The 25,226-nt window shown below is 55.0% G+C and overlaps 2 protein-coding genes and 1 long non-coding RNA gene across 3 annotated transcripts; 2 read left to right on the top strand and 1 right to left on the bottom strand.

Moving 5' to 3' along the window:
- Nucleotides 1-372: 372 nt before the first annotated feature.
- On the bottom strand, nucleotides 373-14,416 carry STX6 (syntaxin 6). The gene is made up of 8 exons (XM_068199387.1): nucleotides 14,317-14,416; nucleotides 11,666-11,846; nucleotides 11,020-11,103; nucleotides 9,237-9,299; nucleotides 7,034-7,156; nucleotides 5,700-5,806; nucleotides 4,110-4,204; nucleotides 373-2,567 (listed from the first exon to the last, which is right to left on the bottom strand). The coding sequence occupies exons 1-8, from the start codon at nucleotides 14,349-14,351 to the stop codon at nucleotides 2,491-2,493; spliced, it is 765 nt and encodes a 254-aa protein (XP_068055488.1). The 5' UTR covers nucleotides 14,352-14,416; the 3' UTR covers nucleotides 373-2,490.
- On the top strand, nucleotides 2,614-9,610 carry LOC137479110 (uncharacterized). The gene is made up of 2 exons (XR_011001966.1): nucleotides 2,614-3,694; nucleotides 4,083-9,610. It is a non-coding gene; the product is annotated as an uncharacterized lncRNA (long non-coding RNA).
- An 8,876-nt stretch (nucleotides 14,417-23,292) lies between the features above and the next one.
- Nucleotides 23,293-24,704, top strand: IER5 (immediate early response 5). Its single transcript, XM_068199369.1, has one exon. The coding sequence runs from the start codon at nucleotides 23,380-23,382 to the stop codon at nucleotides 24,094-24,096; it is 717 nt and encodes a 238-aa protein (XP_068055470.1). The 5' UTR covers nucleotides 23,293-23,379; the 3' UTR covers nucleotides 24,097-24,704.
- The last annotated feature ends 522 nt before the right edge of the window (nucleotides 24,705-25,226 follow it).

Genomic DNA, 25,226 nt, shown 5'->3' with positions numbered 1-25,226 from the left:
CACGCTGTGGTGCTGGGGGGGCCCTGGGCAGGTAGGTGGGGGGCTCAGCCACCTGCAGGGCTATTTGGGGATTTTGAGGGGTTCTTTTTTCCAGCCATGGAAGGCAAAACACATCCTTGGAGAGTCTCCAGCAGCAATGGTTGCCTTCTGCATGGTGGTGCCCCACATCTGGGTACAGCTGTTTGCAGGAACCCCACATCTGGGCACAGCTGCCCACAATGCTGAGGTGACCCCAGAAACTGCAGATGCTGCTTATGCCTCAAAAACCAGGATGGTGATGCCTGGCAAATGCTGGTGGGAGAGCTTTTCCCACTCCCTGGTGCCAGGGGACCCCCAGTTTGTCCCGGGACCAAGAGTCAGGCAAGGAGGAGCGGAGATCCACGCTGCTGCACCTTTATTTAGTGTTAAAGGGAAGGGCACCACCAGCGACAGAAAAGCAAATGTACACGGGGAAAGGGACCAGAGACATTCGGGTGGCTTGTGGTGATGTCAGCAGCTGGGCCACCCCCTGGACTACCAAAGGAGCAGTCCTACGTGGGAGTCATTCCCGAAGGATGCACAAACACGCTGGAAGTTACACGGGGTTCAGAGGTGTGCAAACAGCAGCCGGCAGCGAGCCCTGCTCCCTGCCCAGACCCGTGCTCCTGGGAACCTGCTCCTGGAGAAGTACAGACCCACGGAGTGGCACAGACACTGCTACAGCCAGCCTTGGAAAGCAGACACCACCTATTCCCTGCAGGGATGCGCTGCAAGGATAAGGAGCCACTCGAATCACGAGTGCGGGTGGGCGCTGAGGCACCACGTGTGCGTTACTGACGAGCAGCCGGGCGGGCAGGGAGGCTCCGTCCGGCTCGCCCGGCTGCGGAAGGCACCGAGCCGCCGGCTGTGCATCCAGCGCCTGCGGGAGGGACAGGGGGGCCACGCAGACCTCGGAGGGAGCCACGAAGCCGGGGGGGAGGAGTGTTCAGTTCCGGAGGTAAAGCCATCCGGTGGCAAGATTCTAAGGCGGGGGGGATGATTTTGGGGGTGATTTGCAATTTCAGCAGAAGTCTTTGCGTCAGTGCCAATTAACCTCCTCCCCCAGCCCCATGTGGGAGCCATAAGCCAGCCTGTGCTGAGTCTTTTCATGTTTGCAACTTAAAATATGGGAGCAGACTGGAGTAAGAAACTGTTTTTGCTTTCCTCAAGAATCACCCCCTATCCCACAACTGGTGCTTGCAGCACGGTCCCTCTGCCTGTTTCTCTGCAGTGATACTGCCCAGGGGAGCTTTTTTCACCACATTTTTGGTATTGCCCACCTGGCTACTCCACATTCCCTGTAGGGAATCCAACACTGCTGAGACAACTCGAGTGACAAACAACTGGGAGGTAACAAAAGGTCTGGGAAGGAATATGGAAACATGATCTAGCTTTGAATCTCCTGCCTTTTGGTTGCTTATAATGGAGGTGTCCAAAAAATAGCAGTTGGGAAAAATTAAGACATCCTATTTACAAGTTCATATACACTTAAAATACATCACTGAGCACTGTTCCTCTGATCATGTGTCGTGCACCTGCTGAGAGAACGTGGCTCTAATGGTCATCAAAAACATCTTTAAAGTTTTTTTTTTTTGTTAAAAAAAATAAGTTATTTTAGACTTGGCAAATCACTTGCCAAAGGGAAGCAGCTGTTAAACAGAAGCAGTGACTCAGTTACACAAGGGCAAAGAAAGCATCAGTCAATGAGCTTTAGAGGCCTGTATAATGAGGGAGGCAAGTTTAAAAGCTTCAAGACTCTCCCTCTCTGGCTCACGGCCGATTGCCAGCGCTCGGTGTGCAGCACCCCAGGTTTAGAGCTCTGGGATGTCTGATGGGGCCTGGGTGGCCGATGGCAGGACACGAGACCCTATAGCTCTGCCCTCTGCCCAGGTAGAGGGCAGGAAAGCTCTGGTAGGACTCACCGAGCTCTCTCGGCAGAGAACTGGTGCTACAGAGCCCGCCCACAGAAGGCAGGGAGGGGCACGGGGAGCAGGGCCACGGCTCTCCTCCCTCGCTGTGGCTTGGGGGCTTTCACCGTTCCCAGTAATGCCTGAGGCTGGCACTGGCAACGCAGTTTGTAATGCTCAGTGAATTCAGTAACTCCTCCCCCTGTCCCATCCTCCTCAGGGCTCACTGCTCTGTGTCCACCTCTCACCGGCTCCTACCTGCACCGGGTGGAAGCGCGGGGGTCAGGTCCCCCTCCAGCTCCATGGATCCAGACCCGGAGCCCAGGTCCAGACTGCACCGCAGCAGGGGAGGAGGCAGCTCCAGCGCTCCACCCCCTCTCCCCGGGGCCAGGGGAGATGCCGGCGCAGCTGAGCCGCAATCCTCGGAGGAGGATGGTGAGAGCTGGGTGCGGTGTTCCTGCCGGGGATCTCTGTGGGCGGACGGAAATGGGGAGAGTTTCATTGCCCCGCGCTGCCGGGGCGAGGGGGCGGGGAGGGGGCGTCCCAGGAAGTTCAGTTTTTGTCATCACAGGACAAAAAACAGGATGAGCACCACTAGCAAGATGACGAAGAGGACAACAATTGCACACCACTGCCGTCGATCTGGAAAGAAAAGGAAGCATCAGTCTTCCTTCTTTAGTTGAGAAGGAAAATTGGGGGAACATTTTTCTTTGTGTACTGCTAGGAACCAAATTCCAAAAACAAAAAGCCAAAACAACAGTTCCTGTGGGCAAAAGGCTGTGGCGCTGAATATTGCAGTGAGGCATTCTCCTCCAGGATACACTGGGGTTTGGGAACAGCTGTGGGAATTCTGAGGCTTCTTCCCAACCAAGTTCAAACAGCTTTGAAAAGCTGGCTCAAAAGCAATTAGGAGGAACAAGTGGAGAGCTGCTGTGTTTGCTGTTCATTCATGGAGTAATCTGTTTGCCAGAGGAACAAGAAGGGATCTGGTGAAAGCTGCCCTGAGGAGCTCTGCCAGGAAGAGATTGTGGCAGCTTCCCTTAGGACAGGGCCAGGAATCAGGTTTCCCTGGACATCTTTACACCTCACTGGCTCAACACACCTCTGAGATTGGCTCACATCACCTCTGAGAGCTGCTGTCTTCCCCGTGAGATGATGGTGCAGCAGTGGGGACAGGGCTGCTGGCACCCCCTCAACTCCTAGGCACAGCAGAAAGAGCCCTCCTGCTCTCCCTGGCATAGGTGATTCCAGCAGAAATGTTCTTTCACAATACTCAGAAACACCCTGCAGAGATCCACGGGTTTTCCCACAGGAAAAGGCAGAGACAAAGAGTTCACCCGTGGTAGTGCTGCTGCTGAGCTACTGTTGACCCAAAGCGCACTGCCAGCACTGCAAGTGGTCTCTCTAGGGCTGTATTCCCACTACCTCATAAATCCCTCGGACAGCCTAATCCTGCAGAGCAGGAATGCTTTTCCTGCTGACAGGCTGCTGCCTTCCCAAGGTCCTGAGCACCCAGGGGAGAGGGGTGCTGGAGGAGGCGCTGGCCGGGCACGGTGCCAGGCTCAGAGGCAGCCGGCAGCGCGGCACTTCCCGGCAGCCAGGCCGGGCTTCCTGTTTGCTCTGCCCGCGGCGCCCCGCCGGCCCCCGGCTTCAGGCACAGCCTTATAAGGACTTTTCTGTGGCTTCAGCACAGAATTCAGCTCTTTTCTCTACCAGCTGAGACAGATGTGACCGACAACAGCCTGCAGGCACCCGCAGCCCCAGGGCAGGTGGGAATTGGGAAGGGGATTGCTGCAGGCATTCTGGTGCAGGGCAAGCCACACGCGGTGGCCAGTGGCCGGTGTTTAATGGCACCTTGACAGCTTTTGTTCCACAGGCAGCCCGGGAAACTGCAGCAGAACAGGAGGCTGCAGAGCTTCCCCTCCCACCAGCTAGAGGGGGATTTTCCCAGCAGTAGCAGCATAAATAGAAAGGCATCTGTAAATAAAACAAAGGGAGGGGACAGGCAGCAGAGCAGTGTCTGGGCAAGAGCAGCTGCTGGGCTTGGAAACCTTCCCTTTCTTTCAAGAACTGAGAGCTGCTCCCTCCCCTTGGCTGGGTGGGTGGGAGCACAGTGTCCCAGCCTGAAGATCCAAGGGCTTGTCTGTCCATTTCCAGGACTGGATCCCACTTCCCAGGACCTACCACTCGTCATGTGAGACACTTTGGCCAGCTTCTTCATGACGTTATCAAGGCGCGACTGAGTGCTGTCTAACTCGTGGGAGAAGTCATCCAGCATCCTGAGGACACAAAGCAGGGCACTGGTCAGCACGTGGCACATCCCTTGGGGATTCTGCAGCATGCTCACACACGTGGATCAAAACACTGATGTGAGCAGAGCATCACACCTTGGCAGACAAAATTAATGTGGCCTCCTCTCCTGGAAGCACCCGAGGGAGGGGAAAAAGCCTGCTGAAACAGGGCTTTGGTGGGAAGTAGCTTGGGATTCCTGCCAGACTGATCCTCCCTGGGTGATTGTGGCTGAACTCTACACACATCTGCAAGGTGAGGAGTGGGGGAGGGGCTACCTCCTTACAAAAGGAAAGTCTCATTTATAATCTGTGATGAGCATCTACGTATCAGCTTGGACTTTAAATCTCTTGTTCAGGGCTTGCAGTTTAAACTAAAATCCTGTTTCAGTCATGTATCAAGTAGGAACAAGATCTGCAGTTGCTTTTAAGGTGCTTTTCAAGCTCTGCATGGAACTCACCCTTTTACTTCCTCCACACAGTGACTGTAATGAATCTGAAAGCCTTCCTGAATCCATGCTTTGTCAATGCCAGTGCGCATCCAGAGTCAAGGTACTAATCCGATTGTCTCCAGCCAGTGGGACTTTAAAGCTAAATGCATTTAAAAGGACAGACTCCTTCATTTGGAGTGCCAGGGCACTTGTTAAACCTTCATTCAGTGGGGAAAACCTCACTGTGGTAGTTATGAGCTAATCTTGCAAGCACTGATGGCTTGTGTGATGATCCAGAAACAGACACACCACACCAATCTCCTCTGTGAGAGCAGAGGATTCTCATGCTGCACAGCTTGACACAGGAGGGAGCTTGAAAGTTCCTCCTCTCCATCCAAGATGAAATCACTTCACAAGGGACATGGCCCTCCAGACTCTTACCAGCCAAACAAGGAGGGGCTTTAGGCATGAACCCTTCAAGCCTTTCTGGAAGCATAGCTGTTAGCCTGCACAACTGGGAACTTGTTTGCAAAGGACAAGAACCGGGAAAGAAATCTAATTTTTATGTAAATGGATGGATGAAAAATGACTTTGTGAGCTGGCCTTTAACCCTTTGCGTGGGTGAGGGTTATTTTTAACTTCAGTGATGAAGAGCAGCTCTGTGCTGTGTGTTTCAGGGCACAGCTGAGAGCTCCTGGCCCCAGCAGTTGTCCAGGGGCAGCACAAAACCCTGTAGAGTGGAGAAGTGGCCAGCATCTGCATTGCACAGCACCTCCCTCCTTTATGTGCTGTCTCCCTGACGGGGAGCATGTGAAAAGGAGAGGAGGAAAGGTAAGGTGGCACTTAAGCCTGCCCTAGATGCAGGCTTCTAAAGGAAGCAGGTTGCAGTTGGATCCTTGCAGTACGAAATGCTTTCCACAGGCTGGCAGGGAGAGGCTGCCTGAGGGACCAGTGAATTCCAGGCTCTACCAGAGGCAGAGATAGGTGTGTGAGGACATCCAGCTATGTTGCAGTCAGCCCCATGCCAGGTTTTTGCCACCATGTCTCACACTTACACTGCTTGCTCTTCCAGCTCCCCACCAATGCGCTGGGACATGTTCTTCAGCACCCCAATGCTGCCAGAGACCAGCTCCAACTGCTCATCCTGCTGCTCGACAATCAACTGGGGCCAAAGAGAAGAGAAATGGGCAATTACAGATCTGCTGCCTGCAGCTGGGTTGGAGCCAGCCCATCCAGTGGACAAGTACTTGCTGCTCAGCCAACATCAGCTGTGAGACCTGGGCTCAGTCCTAAGCCACCAGGAATGAGGTTTGCATTCCTAAGAAATCCCGGAGAGGAGACAGCCAGGGGAAAGTTTCCATGGCATGGCATCCCCATGGCACAGCAGGCTGCAGCCTCCAGACATCCCTGCAAATCCAGCCTCAGCTCATCCATGCTGCACGCACAGATAAAGTGACTTTGGAAAGCTCCAAGGGCTGGTCATCAAAACCTTGGCAAGGTAAGCAGGCCAGGGAGGCACACTGATACTGTGCCTGGGAAACACCACCTGGAATGTGCTGCAGCTAACAGGGGGTTAATGCAAGCAGAAGGCTGTTGCAGCTTCTACAGCTAAAAATAGCCAGCCTGGCTCTGAATGTGCCAAAGGAATAAGTCTGCTGCTGTTTTAAGTCATTTTCAGGGCACAGTCATGCTAAGGATTAGCTTTACCCTAGTTACCTATTTCTGAAGCTATTTATCCCCCTGGAGTCAGTAGGTAAAACATGTCTGCAAGCTGAGGTGGCAGCACTGGTCAGGAGCTTTAGCAGAGTTTGCCACCTCCGAGTCACTGCCTGTGTCAAGGCCCTGAAGTTCTCCAGTCTGTGCCTGGCCTGGGCACTTCTCCAGGCAAACCCCCCTGTCAGCTGGGAAGTGCAGCTGGAAAGTGCCTCACCAGGGGTTCTCCCAAGCCCTCACACAGCCTTTTTCACTAATCTCACGGTGACAAAAGCAGGAAAAGGAAGCAGGCGCGTGCTCCTGCTCCCAGCCTGTTCTGATGGGAGATGCACACAAACAATACCAAACATTTTTTAACCAGGGGAAGTTGCATAAGACAAATCTTTTTGCAGTGTTTCTACTCTCCCAAGGATTTCAACAATCTTGCACTATTAAATCCTAGTGTGCTACATCTTCCAGACTGTGCCTACTGCCTCCTAAACACAGCAGAAGCCCCACACCTCCAGGGTTAAAAGCCTTGTGCTGAGATCACCCAAAGCTGTGCTGCACAGGAAATGCATGCACAGACACATGCCAAAAGCAAAGAGAGGACTGTCAGGCTCCTGGAGCCAGACCAGTCCCCCTGGCACCCATTTGGCAAGCAAAGCTATTTAGTCTGTGATGCCAGCTGCCTTACCTGTTGTTGAGCTTGCTGCTCCTCGATGAAATGTGAATTTGCTAATTGCAGATCCCGGTCCAGACGGCTGTATCTGTCAGGTCCAGAGCTCCAACTCTGACTCCCACTCTCTCCCAGGAGTGCCTGAACAGATGCAGAGAGCTCTTAGCAACACCCTTGTGTCTGCTCCCAGCCCGTCTGCAGGGTGAGGTGGGAAGGCAGACAAGGCAACACTTGTGTACACACACACACAGCACCCCCTTCCTCCTGCTCTGCTGCTACTCAGCCAAAGTGCTGTCATGAACTAAACCAACACAGAGCCAAAATGCCAACCTGGGAAGTCTCTGCAGCCTGGAATTGCAGAGATGCCTCTCCAGCAGCAGGAGAGCTGGAGTGTGGCCGACTGACAGTGTGTGCAGGAGGCCTGCACAGCACAAAGGATTGGCAGAGGCCTGTTCAAGAGGCAGCACTGTGTGCTAGGACATGTGAGCTGGGAAGGGTCTGGGTATATTGTGTTAACAGATGTACAGCTCCATCTGAGCACTCTGCTGCTAATGACAGGGGCTTAAGAGGGTCTGGATAAAGTACTTAACCAGTTGAGCTGACAGTAAAATAATGCAATATATAACCAGAGGAGTGCTGTATGCTTATGTTCTATGATCCAGGCTGCCTATCCCTCCAGCAAGCTCTTCAGCTGCCAGCATACGAAGTTACTCTTGCTACCTGCCTACAACCTAGACAGATAAGCTCCTGCAAAGCCTGCAAAGATGTGGCTTTCCAGCCAAATATGTCTGGTCCCAGCAAGAAGAATAACCCAAGGTACAGATGCTGGAGAATGAACATGACCTGCAGGTGAGGAACTGCATCCTGCAGCACTAGGGAAGGGTTAGGGACTCTGCCCTCCAGTGTGGAAGACAGGCTGACTTGTAACGAGACCATCCTGCACCTCCTGGTTGTGGGCAGGAAGGAATGACTGAGTATTTGTGAAGAACAGCAAGACAGTGACCAGGCTGCTCTGTCAGGCTGAAAACCAGACAGTGTCTACGGTTCATCTGACTTTTAAGGTTCAAGGAGGGGTGAGGAAAGCTGACAGACTGACCATGCAGGAAGCCAGCAGGACACCTGGCTGTTTCTGCCCCCAAGACACTGAGCAAGCTCCTGGTGCCTCCAGTTTGTGGCAAGGGCAGCTTGTTTTTATTTAATGCAGTGCACTAGCTTTGCCTGCAGCTTCAATAGAAAGGGCCTATTTGCCAGCCTGGGCTGTGAAGGTCAGGTCACTGCTAGCCAGCTCCTCAGACACAAAGCCCAGCATAAGCCTTGCAGTCTGCAATGATGGCGAGGGGCTGGGAAAGGAGAGGAAGGCAGCAAGAGGAAGTCAGTTTTCCTGACCAGATGTCACTACATGAGCTGGGCCATATGGTCTCCTGCAGCTATCAGGAACCTCATGCAAAGGAAAGCAGCAAATCGCAGGGAAAGCTACAGCAAGGGTAGCTTGTTTGAGCAAGGGTGTGAGGGAGTTTGTTGATGGGAGTATTTGCCAAGCACATCAATTAACCCTGTGACAAGCTCAGGAACGAGTTCTGTGCTTCTCAGTTTGTTGTTTTTGCCACGTGTGGTAAGGCTGATGCAGTACAATTAACTATATGAAGCACACATCAGCTTTTACTGGAGTGGGTCTGGAAGTCAGCTCCAGTGTCTCCTTACAGCCTCTCCATCAGCCAGGAAGAAGCACGAGCTGCATCTGTTTCTACTCCTTAGATTACAAGTGCAGACAACACGAGACTCCTGGAGCTCCTTCCATCTTCTTACACAGCTATTACGAGAAGCAGCTGCATGAAAGGATATTGCACCATCTTGGCTCCTAAATCCAGCAGAGCACAGGATTACGTTCATTGACATGGATTCTGAGCTGCTTCCCCCCGAGGAGGAGGAGGGAGATTTCCCTTTCCATGGGATGGTGCAATGCTGACAGTTGTAAACAACCAGCTCTGAAGACAGAGACAGATGGTGAGTGCTGACTTACTGCTCTGAGAGAGGCTTGGGAGAGGCTGGCAGCAACGTGCCTGTGAGAACCAGCTCTCCCAGGGCAGCCAAATGGACACGGCTCAAACACAGCTTGGCTGCAGCGTGGGAGCCCCTTCCCACACCCAAGGTTTGTAACGGGAGGGACTCCAGACAGGACATACATTGTAGCAGAAATACACTGCCTGTTTCTGTTTCTCACCTGCCTGTTTTTTCTTTCAGCCAGTGCTTGCATGGAAGAGTTTGACATCTGATCCTTCATGTCCTGTTCATTCAACAAAAGAAGGAGCATGTGAGCATTGGATTTGAGGTGACAGGCAAATTCAGGGTGCTACAGGGCTGTTTATACCCAGCAAGGCTTCTACAAGGGGGAGAGAGGGAAGAGATATTTTCTTTAAAAACCCACACTTTTGAAGAGTTTGGAAACATACTGTAGAAAGTTTTGTTATTATACTAATACTGGAATCAACAGCATTGGGATATTTTGAAAATATTCCCCATTTACTACTCATTTTTCTCCACGACAACCAGAACCACGTTGATTTGTGTAATAAACTAATGTCCCTGTTGACAGAATGTAAGGAAGTGTTTGTCAAGGCCTTGAAGCCTATAACCTCCTGTGCTTTATTCCCAACTGCATCTGGTTTTATATTCCATAGTATAAGGTAGATTTCCTGTCCTGTGGCCATCCTCTCTGGCTGTGTCAATGTTCTCTCCTACCAGTTAATTTTTGCTGTGGAGTTCCTGCAGAAGGTCCCTAACCACAGAAGGCTCCCCATCACAATGTAACATAACCTAGTTTTCATAAATTAGCAAGTAGTCAACATCATCTGGCAGAGGCTGATCCATCAGCAGAGTTCTGATGCCACCAGAGGATTCAGGTGTGCTTTACTCTTCAGAGATGTGCAACGCGTCACCGAAGAGCACCACCACATCCCACTTGGTTAATTCTCACTGGCTGCAGCGCATCACAAATTCCCCCATGGAAACTGGAAGTCAGCTGCACAGGGCCACTTACAAATTTCATTTCCAGTGGGAGACACTGCTCCAAAAGCCATTAGCCAGCATTTTTCAGCCAGGAGAAGAGGACCAGAGAGCAGGCTTGCCTGATCTTGCCCATTAGGGAGCGGACTACACTGAGGACAAGGCAGCAAGCATATGCCTGCTACCTGGGGCCAGTGTGGTTTTGGGATCAGTTTCCAGGCAGCAAGCCTTAGGAACTGCATCCCGACCACAGGACTGCAGGTAGGGTAACAGGCTTGCTGCCAGCCACACCAGTGCATTTTGTGGAGCAGGAACATCAGAGTCATGAGGGGCAGCAGAAATTCTGTGTAGCTATTAATAGACAGAAAACTTCCTAATTAGCAGCTTGTTACCAGGCAGTGAAGCTTTTGAAAAGATGTTTCTTCTCTATTTGTTACCACTAAGTTGTTAAAATCTCCTTTTTGCTTCTCAATTGTAAACTTAAACTAAAAAATCTTCCTCAAGTTAAAAATAAATCCAATGGTTGTTTGGAGTATTTTGCAGGGGTGGGAAGCTCAAGTCACCGTGTCAATAACACCAGGATTTAACCATCTGTCAGTGTTCAAAGTGGTCTCCCTGTTGCTGAAAACCAGGGCTAAAAACGGTTGGGACAGTCGAGATTTCCCTCAACTCTGAAGGAAGGCTCCACATGGCAGCTGGGTCTTCACTCTTCCTCCTGCTACCACAGGCTCCCAGCTCACTGTTGCCAGAGCAGTGTGAAGACTTCCAAGGGTCAGCAGCATAAAAGGAGGGAATTCCATGGGGCACCCGCATCCCCAAACCCTTCCGGGCAGCTCCAGGAGGGAACGCACGGGGAAGAGGAGGAAGCCTGAGACTCAGCAGGTGGCAGGTTTATTCTCTGCTCTCCATTCCACCACAGCACAGCCCCAAGATTTCCTTTTTTAACCACCGATTCCCCCCAAGCCTTCCCCAGGCCCGGAGCCCGAGGGCGGGTTCCTTACCCTGACCACCTGCCGCGTGCTGGTGATGAAGGCTTTGCGGATTCCCAGCTCCGTGGCATCGAGGTTGAATTTCCGTGGGTTTGCCTCCACGATGCCTGGGCACCGAGTCAAGGAGGCCCCGGAAGCGGGGCTGGGTACGCACATGGATGCACAAACCCCGAGCGTGCCAAGGGGCCACTGTGTTGTGCCTGTTCCCAAAATCTGATTAGCAAAGAACAGCAGGCTGGATGGAAAAGGAGACATGGCAGGAATGTGCCGTGCAGCACACGCACAAGGTTTCTCTTTTCCATGTGTTTTTTTGGTTCTGTGATGCTGTGCAGCGTTTTCAGGTGCACTCAGAGGAGCACAAGGGAAAAGGAGTATTTCTGGAAGGCAGCCTAGAGAACGAACTGACCCTGCAGAAATCCAGATTCACACAACACAACAGGCTTTCTAGAACAAAGCCTCTTAGAATATACCTTGCAAAAAGGGAAACAAAAAGGCAAAAGGAAAATCCTTTACCTAATTTTTCATTTGCAATTTGAGAAAAGCCGATGTGAATGCAAAATTGAATCCCAAGCAGTCCTGATTTTTGCAAAGAGTGACAAGCACTGGGACTTGGCTATTTAGTACAACCTGAGAACTGCAACTACCTCCAAAGGGCCACAAAAAGGATATTGATGGTTTCATCCAGGTCTTCCAGGTCCCACTCGATGCTCCGCAGGTTGTTCCTGAGCTCATTAGTGGTCCAGTCGACTTCTTCTCTTGTGGCAATGGAGGGGTCTTGCAAGAGCTCTGTCCACCTCTGGAAGAGCCCCTGGGCAGTGTTCACAGCTTTCTGCACCTCCCTGCAGGTAAGAGAGTGAAGAGAAGCCAAGAACTATCACTAGGTGCCCTGCAGCAGTGACACTGGGACAGCCCCGTGTCCAGCTAAGCAGGGACGCCACAGCTTCCTCCCAAACACCTCTCCTTCCAACAGCTCCGTGCTTATTTTGTAAAATAAGGATTTCCCCTGTATCTCACTGCAGCATGAAGTTATTCATGAAGGGACCTATTTCTTCAGGGGAAGCTGCTGAGTGTCACCCAGGCAAGCCAGGGCAGAGGGTCTGAGCAAGGCAGCTCTTTGGCAATCCATGCTTTGCATTCCTCTCTCAACAGTTTTCCTCTCAAGGCCCTTAACTACCCGTGTAAGATACCCCAAGGGCACACAGAATTACAGGAACTGTCCCCACACCACAGCCAGGCAGATTGTTGAGTGCAGAACTGTTTATTTTAATTCAGCATTTAAAAAAATACACAGGCCTACTCTGCTGGCTTAGAAACACAAGTTTTTTCTGCTGCTGTAAGCTCTTTTGGAGAGGAGTGTATTCACAGCAGGGGAAGGCATTGCTGACAGCTCTGGTTTGGGGCAAGCAGGTTTGTAAATTTGGGTCACAGACTCTCAGTGTGGTTATCTGCATTTACAAACTCTGTGGTCCCGAGCTGTGAACTGCTCCCCCAGGTTCACAGGGGAAGGGAGATAAAATCTGCTTAAGAAGGGAGATGAGATCAGACTGCTGCCCAAGGAAGCCACCATGAGCTTGCACACAGCAGTCAGGTGTTTCACCCCAGTGAAGGAAAGCAGGGGAGGCCCAGGGCAGATGAACTGACGTGCCAGGACTGCACCTCTGGAAGTTCCACCAGGGCCTGAAGTCCTCCAGTTGCTGTCTAAGCTGCAGTTTCTCAGCGCTCTGATGCGTGTCCCTCCTCTTCTCACACACCTACAGCTGCGAGTCTGCCACTCTGAGTGCCCTAAAGCCACCAGCTTGTGCTGAGCATCTGGAAAACTTCATTCCCTCCTCTACTTGCCAGCACAAGTTTTGGTTTTATTTGTTTTTTTTGGATTTTTTTTTCACACTTGTGGAAGTCCCCAGCAGCAAGAATGTAAAGCAGAGCTGGATGTCCTCTGATGGGAGGAGTTACAGACACCAGGAAAGCAAACTAGTAGCAATTCTGGTGGCTACACCACCACCAGCCCCTCCGACCTGCCAGGTAATAATTAACTGTGGGAGCGGCAGCACATCCCCTTTCCCCTCCCTGCCCTTCCCCACATGCTGCAGGAACATCTCTGGAAAGTTTGACAGGACGTTTGCTCCCCACCCGTGGTGACTCCTACACTTTCCTCTAAGCACGAGTTTATCCTGGTAAAGGGATTCACTATCCCTGGCTGCACCAATATCCCTTCCCACACCACTTCTTCCCGCATGGCTCTCCCAAACACCCACCAGGAGCCCCTCTGCTGCTCCTCAGGGCCGTTTTGCTGTGACCAGGGGCAGAAGAGCAGTCCCCAGCACAAGCTGAAGGTGGCCCGAGGACAGTGTTTAGTGATGGAGCTGCTTTCACAGAATTACAGAATTGCTGGGGTTGGAAGGGACCTCTGTGGATCATCCAGTCCAAACCCCCTGTCATTCACCGTCACCTAGAGCAGGGGACACGGGGATACCTCCAGATGGGTTGGGAATGTCTCCAGCAAACTCCATGACCTCCTTAGGAAGCCTTTTCCAGTGCTCTGCCACCCTCGCTGTAAAGAAGCTCTTCCTCACCTTGAGGTGGAACTTCTTGTGTTTTAGTTTATGGCCTGTTGCTGCAAAGGGTCTGACACCATCCTCCTGACACGCCTTAGAGATATTTATATGGAGTGATGAGATCTCCTCTGTCTTCTCTGGACTAAACAGGCCCAGCTCGTCTAGTGTCTCCTCACCAGAGAGATGCTCCGGACCCCAAATCATCTTGGTGGCCTCCACTGGACCCTCTCCAGTAGCTCCAACAGAGCTCCTTTCACCCTATTAATGATAATTTTCCTTTGGCCACCTTTAGCTGGTATTTCCTTGCGTTCAGGCTCTTCTCTGCAGGCTTCCTCTCATGGCCATTGTTTGTCCCACAGCTCGCTCCCTGCTCCTCTCCACCTTTCCCATTGTCCCCCCGCCTTCCAGCCGCCGGCCCCGCTGTGCCCAAACCGCACCTGCAGCCACGGCCCTCACAGAGCCCGGCGAGGCCCGGCCGCGGCCCGGCACCTGCCCGCCTCCCCGCAGCGCCCCCCGCGCCGGGCCGGGCCGGGCCGGACGGGCCCCGGGCCCGCGCTCAGCGCCTCAGCAGCGCGGGGGGCCCTGGCCGCCATCTTCCCCCCCACACAGACCCCCGCCCGCCGCTCGCCCCCCGCTCCGCGGGCCTCCCGAGCTGCTCGGCGGCCCTGCCCGCCCCCTCCGCGCCCGGCCGCGGCCCCGGCCCGTTGCGCGCCCCTGTCGCCGCGGCCCGGAGCCCGCGGAGCGCGGCGCTCACCCCTTCACCACGAAGAAGGGGTCCTCCATCGACATGGCGCTGCCGCCGCCGCACGCCACGGCCGCCGCCAGGCCACGCCCCCTCCATCAGGCCACGCCCGACAGCGCCCTCTGCAAGCCACGCCCCCGCGCCCGGGAGGGGCGTGTCCGTGTGACGTCACCCGCCATGGCGGTGGCGGGACTGCGGGGATCGTGGCGTTGTCCCGGCGCTGTCCCGGCGCTGTCCCGGCTCTTCCAGGGAGGCTCCCGCAGCTCTTCCCGCAGGGCCCGGTGTCCCTCTCACCCACAGGATCGCGCGCAGGATGGGCCAGGTCGGAAGGGAGCCCGGCGGTGCCACCTCCCTTGTCACCCCGGAGCACGTGGCGCGGGGTTGTGTCCCCACGGGGCTGGGGGATTCCAGCGAGGAACACTCCGCGACCTCTCTGGGCAATCTGTTCCATCGCCTGGTCACTCCTACAGTGAAAAAAGTTCTTCCTTCTGTTCCGGTGGACCTTGCTGTACATCGGTTCCCGCCCCTGGCCTCCCCTGTCCCGGTGGTTGGCACCACCGAGCAGAGTCTGGCTCCGTCTTCTTGGCGCCCCTTCCTCAGAGCCCGAGCTGCACGCATCACCCCAAATGTGCTCTCACCAGGGCTGAATAGGGCTGCAGGATCGCCGAGCCCAACACGCTGCTCTCAGCAGCCCTATAACGACAGAGGTGGTTACATCTTCCCATGCAGTGCCTTCCCGCAGGGGCCCACAGTCCTTCGCACCACTGTGCCACCAGCAAGACCGTGCAGAAGGATGTGTGTGTCCCATTCCCTGGCTTATGCGGATGAATTTTTTATTTTGGAGGACTAAAAGCAGCCTTCTCAGTGCAGAGAGGAAGTGAGGTGAGGCGTTGGAGCACCAGCTCCTCACACACCTGCAGTTAGCAGCGGTGTTGTTCACGTCAAGCTCTTCTGTTGGGAAGAAATTTTGTGCTTTATGCCAAACCCAGGAGACTGAACTCCTTCCCTCTCACAGGACTTGCAGTCTTTAAAACCTCACACAAACCAGCCAGCCGGCCTCCTTCACCCAGTTTCATGGAGCAAAGCCTTGGCGCTGTGGGGCTGTGTGCCTGGCACGGGGTGCCCGGCAGGAGCGGCTCAGGCAGGCTGTGTTCCCAGGCAGCGAGGGAGGAAGCAGGAGGGAGCGACAGGCAGTCTGCTTGGCTCCCGCTGCCCTTCCTGCCCTGCAGAGGCACAGGCACTGCTTCCTTCCTCCTGCCTTGTGCGGGGTGAGAACAGCCCTGTGTCGCTTGGACGCTGTCCATCCCCTGGTGAGGATCCCTCATTCCCACTTCTCTCAAATCTCTGGGCTCTTTAGGAGCTGAGCACAGGTAGCCCTGGGCTTGCAGCGGCTGGCAGGAAGGGGATGATGCCTGCAGAGCTCTGGGAGGTGTCCCCATCCATATACACACAGCCTTACTTCCACGTGGGTTGATTTTGCAGAGGCTTGGCCAGGAGGAATCCCCCAAATTTTAAGCAAAGAGCACATCCTGGCCTGCACTTCCCGAAGGTGGCAGTGGCCCAGCATCCTGAGCAAAGGCCGGGAACGGGCACAAACCCCATTTGCAGAGGTGCCTCCTCAGCATGGGAACGGGAGACCCAGCTTTTGCAATGCCAGCAGCTTTCCTCACGCTCACCCTGGGGTGAGAAGGCTGTGGCTCACGTTGAACCGGTTCCTGCAGTTCTTGGGCTGAGAAATCCACCTCCTGCTCCGGCCAGCCCCACACCAGCCGTGGTGCAACAGGTGGCAGCTTTAGGGCTGGCATTTGCCGGCCCTTCCTTGCTGAATTCGGGATGACTTTCCCACGCCGGCAGGATTTGGGGCGTCCCTGCCAAAGGTGTGCTTAGCATGGGAGGTTCCCTCCAGGAACAAACAGAGTTCCAAGGAGTCGCCAGTCCAGTTTGTCTGTCCCTGTCCCACAGAGACCTTGTGCTTCCACAAAACCTCACGATCCTCCTGTGACTCCCAGCTGTGCCCAAAACCTTCGCTGCACTGGGAATGGAAAAGGGAAAATGTCCTGTAGCCTCCTAGAATTACTAGCCAGGACTTTCAGAAATCCTTCAATAAATTAAGCAAACGCTTTATTCATTTGTTTGAAAATATTTCTTTTTTGTAACAGAATCACAGAATTGGGTTGGAAAATACCTAAGATCGTTGAGTCCATTTGCAAAAAAGTGTAAAGCTTCACAGAGCTGTTGAGGGCTGAAAATAAGGATTTTTACCAAAATCTAGGGAAGTTGCAAACTTTCAAGGGATAAAAGAGGCAGCCTGGTCTTTTATGCCATAAATTAACTTATGTGATGTAGTAAATAATTTAGATTTTCACCTGAAAGCCACTCCAACCATGCTGTGGTTTGTATCTTTTAGAATGGGGCTGTTTTTTGCTATTCCATATAGGAAGCTCTGATTTGGTGCTTGGAGGCAGCGAGGAGTTTTTTGGAGCTCTTCAGCTTGCTGGGCTAAGCAATTCCTGCTGGGAGAGGAGAGCTGGGTGCAGAGCACACAGCTGCAGAACTGGTCAGGAAAGATCTGATGAAACATTTCTGCACCGTGAAAAGTGCCAACTCATCAGAATCCCAGCTGTCTGCAGGGAAGAGCTGGGCTCCCTGGAACTTTTATCAGGAAAATCTTTGTGGCATGTGTGTACATGCACAGGGGGTGTGTGATCCCATCCTAGCTTGGTGCAAAGAATGTGCATTTGGTGTGGAAGAAGTGCCTTTGCTTCTCAGGGAAAAGCTGGATCAGTTTGAATTTGGATTTATAAAAGTAGAGGGGACTTTCCCTTCCCCACCCCTGAAAAGGTTTTACAGCTAAAACGAAGAAGCCTTAAAGGCTTTCAGATGCTTTGGTGGTTTTCCTCCTCGTTTTCGTTTTTAGTGATAGTTGAAAATTGTCAGTGGTGGTTTTAAGAGGATTAAGGCAGGGATGATGATACTAAACACTGGTCTGGAGTTTAATATTCAGTGTTCTGGTGAATGAAACGGGGAAATGAAATTGAGGAAAGGCAGCATCGCTTTCTGCAGGATGAATCCCTGGCATTGCCTGCCGTGGGATGCCAGGGATGCTGAGATCTTACATGGATCCAAAAAGAGATAGTTCAGTTGCAGAAGCAGCGAGGTGCTGGACGGCCAGGGTCCTTGTTATGGGTGAAATTGGAAGGAACTTTTCCCAGGCAGCCTTCAAACCCTAACAACTTCCTCGTAATCCCTGTGTCCATGGATGATCTCTGTGGGCTCCGGGCTCCCCACAAACCATGAGAAGGACAAGGTGCTCCAAGGAAGGACCTTTCAAGAGGGAAGGGGCAGAGATCAGCAGGAGCTGAGGCAGTCAACGCCTGCTGCCAGGCACAGATGTTTCATTTTGCAGTTTCCCTTGGTGGGAGGAGGGATTTGACACAGAGAGGATCTGCTCTGCCCTTGCAGACAATCTGTTCTGCCCTTGCTGCTCTCAGCGGTGGCTGCTATTCTGTGGTGTGATTTTCTGGCAGGTCCCAAGGTCCCCGGTCCCCCTGGGGGACCTGGAAGGAAGCGGGAAGCAGAGCAGGCTTGGGAGCATCCCTGTGCCACCTCCCCAACCCACCTAAGCGGTTGGGTTGGCACTGAGGACACATCTGCACTCTGGGAACGTGGCTGTCATTTGCCCCATGGCTACGAGGAAGGTGACATTGAGATACAGGGAGAGGGGGAAAAAATAATTAGGCAGAGCCTCCTTTGGGCAGACAAACACCCAGCGGATTGCCGGGCTGCGGAATTCCTGTGATTAATTGGAGATGTTTAGCCCCAGTCACCGAGGCTGCTGCCTGCTTTAGCTCAGAGTTTGCTGAGGAGCAAATCACTCCAGTGAAAAACATGGGCTTTGCATCCCAGGGCTGGCCTGTTTCTTTATGCCCTGGACACAAGGCAGCCTTTGGAAGTGGCACAGGACCCATTGCAGGCATATCAGAAAGGGCAGAAAACATACAGGAAGGTGGACTACAATAGAAGGGTTGTCTGATAGGAAATCCCAGACAAATAAATGCATTTTTTCCCCAGGAAACCCAAACCAGTACCATAACCCACTGAAAGATGAGGGGGTCACATTTTTTTCCAAGGGAAACGGCTGCCTGAAGAAGCTGATAGCTGGGAGTGGGATTTTTTTTCCCCCCTTCATTGTGTTTGGAGAGGCTGCTGGAGGAGCAGCAGGATATCTGATGGGCAGAGGGACAGGTCACTGTTCTCCAGGGGAGCAGAGGGAAATCCCAAACCAGCGGCTCAGAAGGAGGGAAGGGAAATTTTAAATCATTTGTGCAGGGGGAATCCCAGATCACTGGTGAAAATTAAAAAAAAAATGTGTAGGAGAGAGTCCTGCCTGCCTGGGATAGTAGCACTATGATCTCTGCCATGGGAAGGGGGTTTTAACCCTGTAAAACCCCTTTGCTTTCTAGTACATGGCTGTGCTGCAGGCTCACACCTCACGGTGGTTTTGGGGCGGGTGTCTCAGCGCTCTCAGAAGCCGAGGGAGCTGCTTCCTCTCCTCTGGCTTTAGGTTTGTATTGATTTGTTTGTATTTGTTTCACTTGTGTTTGGCTTTCATTCATCAGCGATTAGTGTTTGGCTCTCTGGGCTGTGTTTTGGGATGTTTCCCAGCTCTTCTGACCTTATCTCCAAGCAAGGATAAAGCAGAGCAGTTGGGAACCCTGGGGGATTAGTTACCAATATCCGATTGTGGCAGGTCCAGACCGCATCCACGTGAATCACTGATTTTTCTGGGGAAAAACCCAACCCCAGACAACCTTCCTCCTCTTCCTCCTGAGCCCCGCATGGGTGCCTTGCAATTTAGATGTTTATTCCCATCCAGAAATGAACTCAAGCTGTGGATAGATTGGATAGATTCCCATTTGGAAATGTTCTTCCCTGTCCTATTTAGTTTACATCAGCGATCACTGGGGGACGTGCCTGGATCTCCCTGGGGCTTTGGCTGTCCTGAAGTTCTGTTTTTGCTCCAGGCAGCTGTTGGTGCGAAGGCTTTTGCCTCAGCACCGCTGCTGGTGAGGGGCTTTTGATGGATTTGCTCCCATCCTCCTCTCAGGAAGGGTCTAACTCATGAATCCTGGTCCGAACAGAAGAGAGAGGCATCGATGCACGGCAGTGGCACTGGGACAGCCGGTGATGGATGACTTCAGCATGCGCTTCGAGGAGACCCTAATTTCACTGTCCATCCTAGCTGGAGGGTTTTCCACCTCTTTACTGCATCTGGCTTCCCCCTGGGGCCCGGGCCGCACATTTGGTGACAGCGAGGAGCCGGCGGGGGGCTGAGGAAGGGGTCAGGCGCCGCTGTCGGAACAGGATCTCGCTAACCACATCCTCATTCCGCGGGGGGCCGTGCTGGGAGCCAGATGGCCGGGACGGGGCTCAGCCAGGCTCGGGGGGCCGGCAGAGCCTCGGTGCTGCCGGAGCTGGGGCTGCCCCAGCATCCCCAGCCGCTCCCGGCCAAGATGCGACCGCACGAATCCCCAGCGAGCATCCCGGCGCCGACCTCCTCTGCTCTGAATTGAAACGCCTCCAAAAAAGCCGCTGGTGTGTGCGCAGCCCTCTGCAATTATTAGTCGTACCACAAGCTGCTTCCTCCCTCCCTCGAGCTGCTTTTATGTCGCATTGTTTTCCTTTCCAGGTGGGCCACCGGGACTGCCTCCTCGCCACCGTGCCGGCCGCAGCTCTGCTGGCAGAGAGGCCACCTTTGTCTGCCAGCCAGCCCAGCCGCCCCCTTCCTCCTCCTCCTCCTCCTCCTCCTGCTCCTGCTGCCAGAGCTATTTCGGGAAACAGCAGCTGAGCCGGAGGATTGTTAATTGTTCGTCAAACCCCTTGCAACCCCGCTGGATCACATGAGGAGATTAGAGCGGCCGGTCACACCCTTTCCCTCCGCCTCCTTCTCCTGTACCCCCCTGACCCGCAGGGCTGGCGGCGATGTCCCTTCCGCGGGCAGATGGAGGGACGGGGGGGTGCATCCAGCTGTGCCCAGCTGTGGGAGCCCCGGGGATGCCGAGCCGTGGCTAGCAGGAGGTTGCCGTGCTCGGAGGGCAGCCCCAGCGGGGGCACCGCCAGCGGGGCCGCTCCGGGCGCGGGCAGGAGCCGCAGGGCAGGCACAAGGAAGGCAGACAAAGCCACCCCAGGCGCTGACCTCAGAAGCTGCCATGTGACTCGGCCTCAAAGTTACTAAAGCATGACATCAGCCTGGGAGGGAGCGGCAGGGCTGCCACCAAAATACTGCCCGCCTTCAACCGGCTGCCGGCGCTGCCTCTGCCCGCGCTGCTGCTCCGCCTCTCCCGCCTGCCTCTGCCGTGGGTCCCCCCGAGGATAATTGCCATTCAAGGTAGTTCCTGCTAGAAAACAAATGAAAAAGATCGCTTTGACACACGAGCTAAAGCCAGCCTAGTCTTTGGGTCATTCCCAGGGATGAGAATTAAATGTGTCTGTGGAGCAACCCGCTTTAGATAATGATATACATATTAATACAGCGTGCGTGCGCCTTTGCTTTGGCAAATGTCCTGGACCATGATTCTGAGATGAGATGTTGTGGAAAAGGAAAAGCCGTCACTCCGTCCCTGCAAAGGGCACGGAGAGCAGGCAGATGTCGAGGCAGGGCTTTGGTGCCCTAGGAATACCGTGCTGACGGCTGTGCCTGACACCAGCCATGGTGTCGGTGGGTGAAACTCACCGTGGTGCTGGGTACCCGACGTTCTGCACCTCTGCTCCTCCCTGCTGGTGCTCTGTGTGAGCACTAAGAGGGATGAGGGATCACTCAGTCCCCATCCCCATCCCGCTAATCCCTGGCCGGAGCCGGGAGGGGCTGCTGGCCCGCCTGTTCCCAGGCAGGGTAGCGGCCAAAAGGCAGTGACTGCAGAGAAGTGGTGCCTCATGCCATCAGGGTGAGGTGTGAGCGGCAGAACAGGTCAGTCTGCTCGGATCCAGGCATCTTCACCCCACAGAGCTCCCACGCTCTGCCTCCTCCACCTGCCTGGGGCTTTTCCCAGCTGCTGTGATGACTTTGCACTGCTGCTTTTTGTCCCTGAGCTGGGATATGCCTAGCTGAGAGATGTACCAAATCTGACTTTCTGACGGTCTGCTGAAGATGCAAGTGCCCAGATCTGGCAAACAGCAGTCCCAGAGCTGGCCATGCATCGTCCAGGGGCACAGCCAGCCCTGTGCCACCAAGGGGACACTGGTGGTGGGTGAAGAGCCGTGACTGCAGTCCCAGGCATGCAAGCCCAGACCTGCCCTGGCTGGTTAGGCTGACCCGAGGGCTTAGGACAGGGTGTTGCTGGCCCTCCGAGGTGCGGGGAGCAGGTTTGGCAGGTCAGGAAAGCCTGGGTTCCCACCACTGGAGCTCGCGTCCCTCCGGCCTCCCACGCCGGGTGTGGAGGGGACAGCCCTGCTCCCTGCGGCCAGGACAGGCCCTCCCTGCTGTGGGCTAAGCTGGGACCTTCTGCCTGTGGGACTTTTTGTCCGTGGGAGAAGCTGGGCTGGGCCGTGTTGGCCGTGTGGCTGAGCAGCGTGCCCTGGTCCGGTCACTTCAGATGGAGCACGGCAGGTTTGGTGGAGGAGGGCCGGGCATTTTGAGATGTCAACAGCCAGGCTGACATGCTGTTGTGTCTGACACCCAGAGAGTGGCATTTTGAGGTTTTCCATCTGTGTTTGACCAGGAGGAAAACATACATTTGTCCTGAGCATGGGTTTGTTGGGTTTTTTTTGTTTGTTTGTTTGTTTTTTGAGAAGGCTCTTTCTATGTCAACTATGCATTGGTGTGGCCTCATCTTCACCTTTTTTTTTGTTACCTCTGTGACCAGCTCCCCTTTTGTCCTTCTAGAAGGCCAGGACATGGTAACAGGTCCTGCCAACAAAACATCATGACAGCCTGTGGCTTTCCTTTGGGGGGGTCTGTGGATTCTTCCCCTGGGAAAAAAGGGATGGAAGAAACTGTGTCAGCTGGGAGTGGAAACTGATATTCTGGGGCAGCGTGTTGAACTTCCTTAATTTTAGGCCCTTTCACTTCTTTTCTGCTTGCAAATGGTGGTTAGTCCTTGGTGGAAGGAGGAAGGTCTGCACTCCGAGCTCTGAAACACCCTCCAAGCTTTCTTGGAGGCCTCCCTGGTGCCTGGAGCTGAGTCTGGGGGTGCCTGTGTCATCTCCTGTGTCCCCCGGCCACCCTGCTGATCCTGCCACCAGCTTTCACAGCTGCAGCCCAGTGATGTTCCAGCTCCCAAACAAGATGCTGCAGTTTGCCGTGGTCCCCATCACGCCTGGACATGCCCTATTTGTCCTCCCCTGTAGCCCTTATCCCAACCCTTTTGTGGATCTTCTCTCTGCCCTGGGCTTTCTGGGAGCTTCACTGCCAGGCCCCTGGAGCAGAATTCCGCCTGGCAGCTGGGCAAGCACGGCTTTCTGCTCCACATCAGGGCAGGTTTTCCCTGAAATCCTCACAGACGCGCTTCGCCCTCCAGCCATCACCACCAGCAGCTCCTTCTCTAGCACAACACCCCCGACAAGGGGCTGAAATTGCGGGAAACATTCCCAACCTGACAAAACGGAGGCTGCGCTGGGTTTGATTTGTTTTGTTCGGTTTGTTGTTTGTTTGTTTGTTTGTTTTTTCTCCCCAAGGAACGTTTCCATCGCTTTGGCCGAAATTCCCGGGTGCAGCGAGCCGGGGGTGCCGCGGTGGGCCCCACCCCGCCGGCGCGCTGGCGTTGCCGCTTTAAGAGCCCTCTCCGCGGGGCGAGCTTTCGAACGCGCTGCCCTGCGCCGCCATTGGCCGGAGCGCGCGCGCGGGGGCCAGCCGGCGGTTGGAGCGGCCGGCGGCGAGCCCTGATTGGCCGAGGCGGGGGCGGTATAAAAGGCGGGCGGGCGCGTGGGCTCGCTCAGTCTGCGGCGCGAAGGGACGGCGTGCGGAGCTGGGGTGAGGCACGGATCCCCGCTCGGCCCGGAGTTTCGACTGTTTGGTTTTTTGTTTTTTTTTTTTTTTTTTTTTTCCTCTTCTTTCCCCATCGCCCACCTGCTTTTCCCATGGAGTTCAAGCTGGAGGCGCACCGCATCGTCAGCATCTCGCTAGGCAAGATCTACAGCGCGCGGGGCCAGCGCGGCGGCCTGAAGCTGCACAAGAACCTCCTGGTGTCGCTGGTGCTGCGCAGCGCCCGACAGGTCTACCTGAGCGAGCCGGGCTGCCCGCCCGAGCCGCCCCCCGCGGCCGCCGCGCACCCCGAGGAGGAGCCGCCGCCCCGCACCGCCGCCTGGGCGGCCGAGGAGCCGCCGCCGCCGCCCCCGCAGGACGAGGCGGGGAGGGACTGCCAGGGCCCCCGGCCGCGGCGCTGTTGCTGCGGCGAGAACCGCGGGGGCTGCGCCGGGGCCCCCCCGCCGCCGCACTGCCCCCGCAAGCGGAGCGCCGGCGAGCGCGGCCAGGCGGGCTCCCCGGTGAAGAAGCCCCGCCGCGAGGAGGAGGAGCCGCCGCCGCTGCTGCCGCCGCCACCGCCGCCCTCGCCACCGGGCGAGCAGGAGGACATGGAGACGGGCAACGTGGCCAGCCTCATCAGCATCTTCGGCTCCAGCTTCTCGGGACTGCTCAGCAAGGAGCCCAAGGGCCGGCGGCGACCGCCTCTGGACGGCGGCGAAGCGGCGGCGGGCACGGCGCCCGCCGAGGCGGCGGCCGAGCCGGGACAGATCTGCTGCGACGAGCCGGTGCTGCGGACCCTCAACCCCTGGAGCACGGCCATCGTGGCCTTCTGATGTCCCGGCCGCAGAGACTGGCTCCCCGCCGCGGGCCGGGGGGCCCGGAGGTGACACCCACCGAGCGCCGCGGGGCTCCGGCGCCGGCCAGACCCGGCGCCCTGCGCCGCCGCACGGGAGGGACCGCGGGGCAGCAGCGGCAGCACTTCCCCGATCCCCGCCGGGTCCCGGCTGCCGGCACCCGCCCTGGGAGCGCCCCCGGCCCTGCCCTCCCGGAATTCCCCTTCCCGGCAGAGCCGCCGCCCTCCCCGGCGCCCGGGGGAGGCTCCTCGACTGCCGCCGACCCCGGGGGCGCCCCTGGCGGGTGATATTTTAAGCTTGGAAAGTATTAAATTTATTAAATAAAGTCTCTATTTTGGAAAGGTTTAGGTCAGAACTATTACATGGTGCTTTTTAAAATGCTTATTGAGAGGAACGAAGTTTACAGACGCTCTGACGGAAAGTCCTTGAGCCTGTTTGTTAGGCTTGGTAACTCCCGGTCTTTGTTGTATAAAGGCTTGGGGCTCCCGTAGGGAATTTTGTACAGTGTTCTCCTTCAGTGATGTATCATGTTTTGTATAAAATGTAATTTCTACGTGTACAACACGTATTAAATATTTTCCAGTGTATGAGCCTAGTTCCTGTTTGTGCCCCACTGGCTCGAGGGGGAGGAGGGCAGGCAGCAGCCGGGGTGTGGTTCTGCATGTCTGTGGCTGGATCCACCCAGCCTCGCCAGAGGCTTGGAGTCCAGCTCTTCTGGGAGCTGGGGAAGAAAGGGAACTTAGGTCAGGGTGCCTGGAGTCCTTCCCAGGCTCTCCCAGGTGCTCCCACTGCTCTTCTGGCTACAGCTTCTTCTCGGGGCCAGAGCTGCCGTGGCATTTGAGGTCTTGCTCTGAAAGTACCTAATGCAGAGTCACTGTCTGTGGGTGGAAAGCGGTTGCTAAATCCCTGAGGAGCAGCTGGGTGCAGTCTGGCCAGGCCTGTGGCACAGCTGGGCTGAGCGCTGGCTTCCAGCATTGCCTGCTCGGGGATCTGCACTGGGACTGTGTGAGTGGCTTTTACCCACTAGAACACAGCTACTGCTCTGCAAGAAGTGTTTCTGTGCCTCTTCTTTGCTGTTACTTGCAGAATAGTTCAAATGATAAATATCA

This window comes from Anomalospiza imberbis, chromosome 9, assembly GCF_031753505.1.
Source record: "Anomalospiza imberbis isolate Cuckoo-Finch-1a 21T00152 chromosome 9, ASM3175350v1, whole genome shotgun sequence".
NCBI classification, from domain to species: Eukaryota; Metazoa; Chordata; class Aves; order Passeriformes; family Viduidae; genus Anomalospiza; species Anomalospiza imberbis.
Note: the sequence above shows the minus strand (reverse complement) of the source record. Positions and strands in the feature narration are given on the sequence as shown.